We start from the raw sequence: 4480 nt of genomic DNA on the forward strand, positions 1-4480 counted from the left end.
TCCCCAGCCTTCCTGTAGGCTCCCTTCAGGTACTGGAAGGGGCTCCAAGGTCTCCCTGGAGCCTCCTCTTCTCCAGGCTGACCAACCCCAGCTCCCTCAGCCTGTCCTCGTAGCAGAGGTGCTTCATCCCCCTGATCATCCTTGTGGCCCTCCTCTGGACCCTCTCCATCAGGTCCATGTCCTTCTTCTATTGAGGGCTCCAGACCTGCACACAATACTCCAGGTGAGGTCTCACCAGAGCAGAGTCAAGTGGCAGAATCCCCTCTCTGGACCTGCTGGCAACGCATCTTTTGATGCAGCCCAGGATGGGATTGGCCTTCTGGGCTGCAAGTGCCCACTGCCTGCTCATGTCCAGCTTCTCCTCCACCAGCACCCCCAAGTCCCTTTCCTCAGGGCTGTTTTCCAATCCCTCACCCCCCAGTCTGTACTGATGGGGAGGATTGTCCCAGCCCAGGTGCAGAACCTTCCATTTGCTCTTGTTGAACCTCATGAACCTCCATACCCCGGGCTCCCACCCAGCGCCGGGATGTCCCCCCAGGAGATACACGGCGCCTCTTCCCTGGGGAAGGCTTTGGGGAAACCCCCCCCCTCCTGCTTCGTGCTCCTTCCAAAACACAATCCCACGGCCCTGACTCATCCCTCCTCGTCTCGCACAAACAAGGGGGAACAAAAGCAGCAGCCTCAGCCCACGGCCACAGCACAAAGAGCCTTTTTCGGGTGGCAGCGGCGAGATGCCAGGGTGGGGGCATGAACTCCAGAGCTTTATCCCCCCCGGAGGGTCCCCAGGAGTTTTGAGAACAGGGAAAGATGCAAAATCCTCAGGGAATTTCAGATTTTCGTTTTTGCTCGTGATCCGGCTCCGGATCCAAGCCCAGAATCTGGTATTTCTACAGAATTGGGGTCCTCGCTGGAATCTGGTGAATTCCAAGCAAACCCAGCTCGACCTTTTGGATTTTTTTTGGCAATTTGCTCCCTTTCCAACTTTCTTGCTGCCGCGGGGGTGGAAGTTTCTCCTCGTCAGCTCTTGGTTGGCTTTTAACCTTGGAGAGTCTGATGGTAATTTGTAAGCGGAGCCGACGAGATAAACCCAAATCAAACCCAAATCAAACCCAAATCAAACCCAAATCAAACCCAAATCAAACCCAAATCAAACCCGAATTAAACCCGAATTAAACCCGAATTAAACCCGAATTAAACCCGAATTAAACCCGAATTAAACCCGAATTAAACCTGAATTAAACCCAAATTAAACCCAAATTAAACCCAAATTAAACCCAAATTAAACCCAAATTAAACCCAAATTAAACCCAAATTAAACCCAAATTAAACCCAAATTAAACCCAAATTAAACCCAAATTAAACCCAAATTAAACCCAAATTAAACCCAAATTAAACCCAAATTAAACCCAAATTAAACGCACAGTGTCCCAGCAGCTTTTCAACGCTTGCATCCGGGGAGGCTGCTGCTTTCAGGGGTCATGAGCGTGGTGTCCCAGCAGCTTTTCAACGCTTGTATCCGGGGAGGCTGCTGCTTTCAGGGGTCATTTGGAGCCCGATCCTCTCCCGGGAGGGTCCGTGGGTGGATGGGGGGGAGTTTTTGGGGGGATTTGGAGGCTGGATCCTGCCCTTTCCGTTGGCAGACGTGCAGCCTCCCGAGGGGAAGGGCCGGGAGTGCCTGCTGACCCTCGTGCTGCGGGACGGCTCCAAGACCACGCTCTGCGCCGAGAGCCAGGACGACGCCATGTAAGACCAAATCCCACCACAGAGGCACCAAAATTCCCCCTTTGGTGGCTTTTTCATCCCAATTATCCGAGCCTGGAGGGGGATTCGGCCATGAGAGAGCTCCATCCTGCTCCCACCGCATCTAAAACCCCACAGGACCCTTGTTTTCTCAAACACCACGTTCCCTCCCAGGGTACAGGTGAAAATTTGGGCTTCCTGCTGAATAATTCGGAGCCAAAAGTAGCTAAAACACCGCGTTCCCTCCCAGGGTACAGGTGAAAATTTGGGCTTCCTGCTGAATAATTCGGAGCCAAAAGTAGCTATTTTTAAGCAGGTGATGTCCTGGGGGGGGAGGGGTTTCCCTCCCGGATGAGAAATCACCTCTTGGTCTGACCGAAAATCACCGGGGAAGGGTTTTCATCGATATTTGGCAATAAACAGCCTGAAAGCAAAGTCCTTGTTGGCTTAAGGCCATGCCCAGCAGGAGGCAACACCCACTTTTTGCCCTGTTCCCCTTGTATTTCTATTTAAAAAAATGAAAAAAATTATCTTTATAAAAAATTAAAACACTTATAGAAAAGAAACCACCACGAATACAAAGTGGGAAACCCTCAGCTGGGGGAGATGGAGGGAGAACATCTCCCTTAGATGGAGGAGGATGTTCAGCCGTGGCCAAGCTGAGCTCGAGCAATTGAGCTTGACCCCAGTTGATTGGAAATTCACCCATTACCTGCTTTTTTTCCCCAATTTAGATGTCATTGTCCTTATTTTAGCTGGGGTCATTCCCAGGGGGAGCATTCAGGCCCAACCCATCCCCGTGGCACTGAGAACCTCCCAGCACCTTCCCATCCCCACCTATTACCCCACATCCAGGTCACTGGGGGGGGAAAGGGGGACACGTGTGACTGGGTGGCCCCACGGGGACAATTCTCAACCCCCCAGCGCCCCCCAAAATCGTGTCCCTCTGTTTTGTTTGCAGCGCTTTGAAGATGGCCGTGCTGGAGGCTAAAGCCACCCCGGTGAGGCTTCATCCCCCCCAAAAAATGTTGGGTGGGAGCAGGTGGAGGTTACACCAACCTGAGTGTCCCCCCAGGGTTGGTGCTGAGCTCTGGGTGGTCCCCCCCAAGACCTTATACCCATCAGGGAACCCTGGGGAGCAGGGAGTAAAGTCCCCCCTGGAGGGAGAAGGGGTAGAAGGTGGAGAAGGGGTGTCTGCTGGTGATGGCACCAACGGAAGATGAAGGAGCTGGGGGTGAGATGATGGGGACAGAGTTAAGGTGACGGGGGCAGAAGTTAAGGTTGGGGAGAACATGGAACGGTGGAGGTTGGAAGGGACCTTTCAAATCATGGAGTCCAACCATCACCAAAAAATGTTGGGTGGGAGCAGGTGGAGGTTACACCAACCTGAGTGTCCCCCCAGGGTTGGTGCTGAGCTCTGGGTGGTCCCCCCCAAGACCTTACACCCATCAGGGAACCCTGGGGAGCAGGGAGTAAAGTCCCCCCTGGAGGGAGAAGGGGTAGAAGGTGGAGAAGGGGTGTCTGTTGGTGATGGCACCAACGGAAGATGAAGGAGCTGGGGGTGAGATGATGGGGACAGAGTTAAGGTGACGGGGGCAGAAGTTAAGGTTGGGGAGAACATGGAACGGTGGAGGTTGGAAGGGACCTTTCAAATCATGGAGTCCAACCATCAACCCAACACTGACAAACCCACCACTGAACCATGTCCCTCAGCACCACATCTACCCGGCTTTGAAATCCCTCCAGGGATGGAGACTCCACCACTGCCCTGGGCAGCCCCTTCCAAGGCTTCACAACCCTTTTGGTGAAGAAGTTGTTCCCAATCTCCATCCTCAACCTTCTCAGGCACAACTTGATGCCGTTCCCTCTTGTCCCATCGCTTGGGGCAGAGTTACGGTGGGAGGAGAAACAGGGTGATGAGGGACATGGTTAAGGGAAGAGTTGGGGTGATGGGACATAGCTAAGGTGAGAGGAGAACCCAAAGCACCCCTGTCCCCATCACACGGGGGGGGAAACTGAGGCACAGCACTGGTGTGGCCACACTTGGGGGGTGTCCACTGTGCCCCATGTGGCCCCCGTGGTCCTGGCACCAGCCTCACACCGCGCTCCCACCGCTCCCAGGTGCACGTCTACGACCCCTACGATGATGACTACTACCAGACGGTGCCCCTGGACTCCCACCAGACGGCCTACATCAGCTCTGGCCACTACGGCCACCAGTACGGAGGTGGGTGACCCCATCCTGACTCACCCCAGTGTTCCTTTGGGGTTTTTTTTGGGGGGACACACACATCAGGGGGTGGGGAGGGGATGCTGGAAGGAGCCGTGGCGACACCCCAAAAATGGGGGTCCCATCTCCATCCCAGGCTGGTGGTACCCCTTGGGAGGAATGGTATCCCCCTCTGTCAGCATCAACCCCCTGTCATCCCCCAACAATTCATAGAATCATAGAATTGTCCAGGGTGGTGGTACCCCTCGGGGGAGATGGTATCCCCCCTCTGTCAGTCCAACCCCCTGTCACCCCCTAACAATTCATAGAGTCATAGAGTTGTCCAGGCTGGAAGGGACCTCCAAAGGTCATCTAGTCCCACCTCCCCGCAGTCAGCAGGGACACCCCCAACTAGACCAGGTTGCCCAGGGCCTCGTCGAGCCTCTCCTTGAATATCTCCAGGGAAGGGGCCTCAACCACCTCCCTGGGCAACCTGTTCCAGTGCTCCACCACCCTCACAGTGAAGAACCC

General features: G+C 54.6%; 1 protein-coding gene across 1 annotated transcript in view; it reads left to right on the forward strand.

The window, feature by feature from the left end:
- PLEKHB1 (pleckstrin homology domain containing B1) overlaps positions 1-3975 on the forward strand; it is a 15104-nt gene extending 11129 nt beyond the window's left edge. Inside the window, exons 5-7 of the mRNA XM_014961730.1 lie at positions 1641-1743; positions 2702-2741; positions 3862-3975. Of these exons, the coding sequence (XP_014817216.1) occupies positions 1641-1743; positions 2702-2741; positions 3862-3975 (257 nt within the window). The remainder of the gene's footprint in view (positions 1-1640; positions 1744-2701; positions 2742-3861) is intronic.
- The last annotated feature ends 505 nt before the right edge of the window (positions 3976-4480 follow it).

This window comes from Calidris pugnax, unplaced genomic scaffold, assembly GCF_001431845.1.
Source record: "Calidris pugnax isolate Ruff unplaced genomic scaffold, ASM143184v1 scaffold605, whole genome shotgun sequence".
Taxonomy (NCBI): domain Eukaryota; kingdom Metazoa; phylum Chordata; class Aves; order Charadriiformes; family Scolopacidae; genus Calidris; species Calidris pugnax.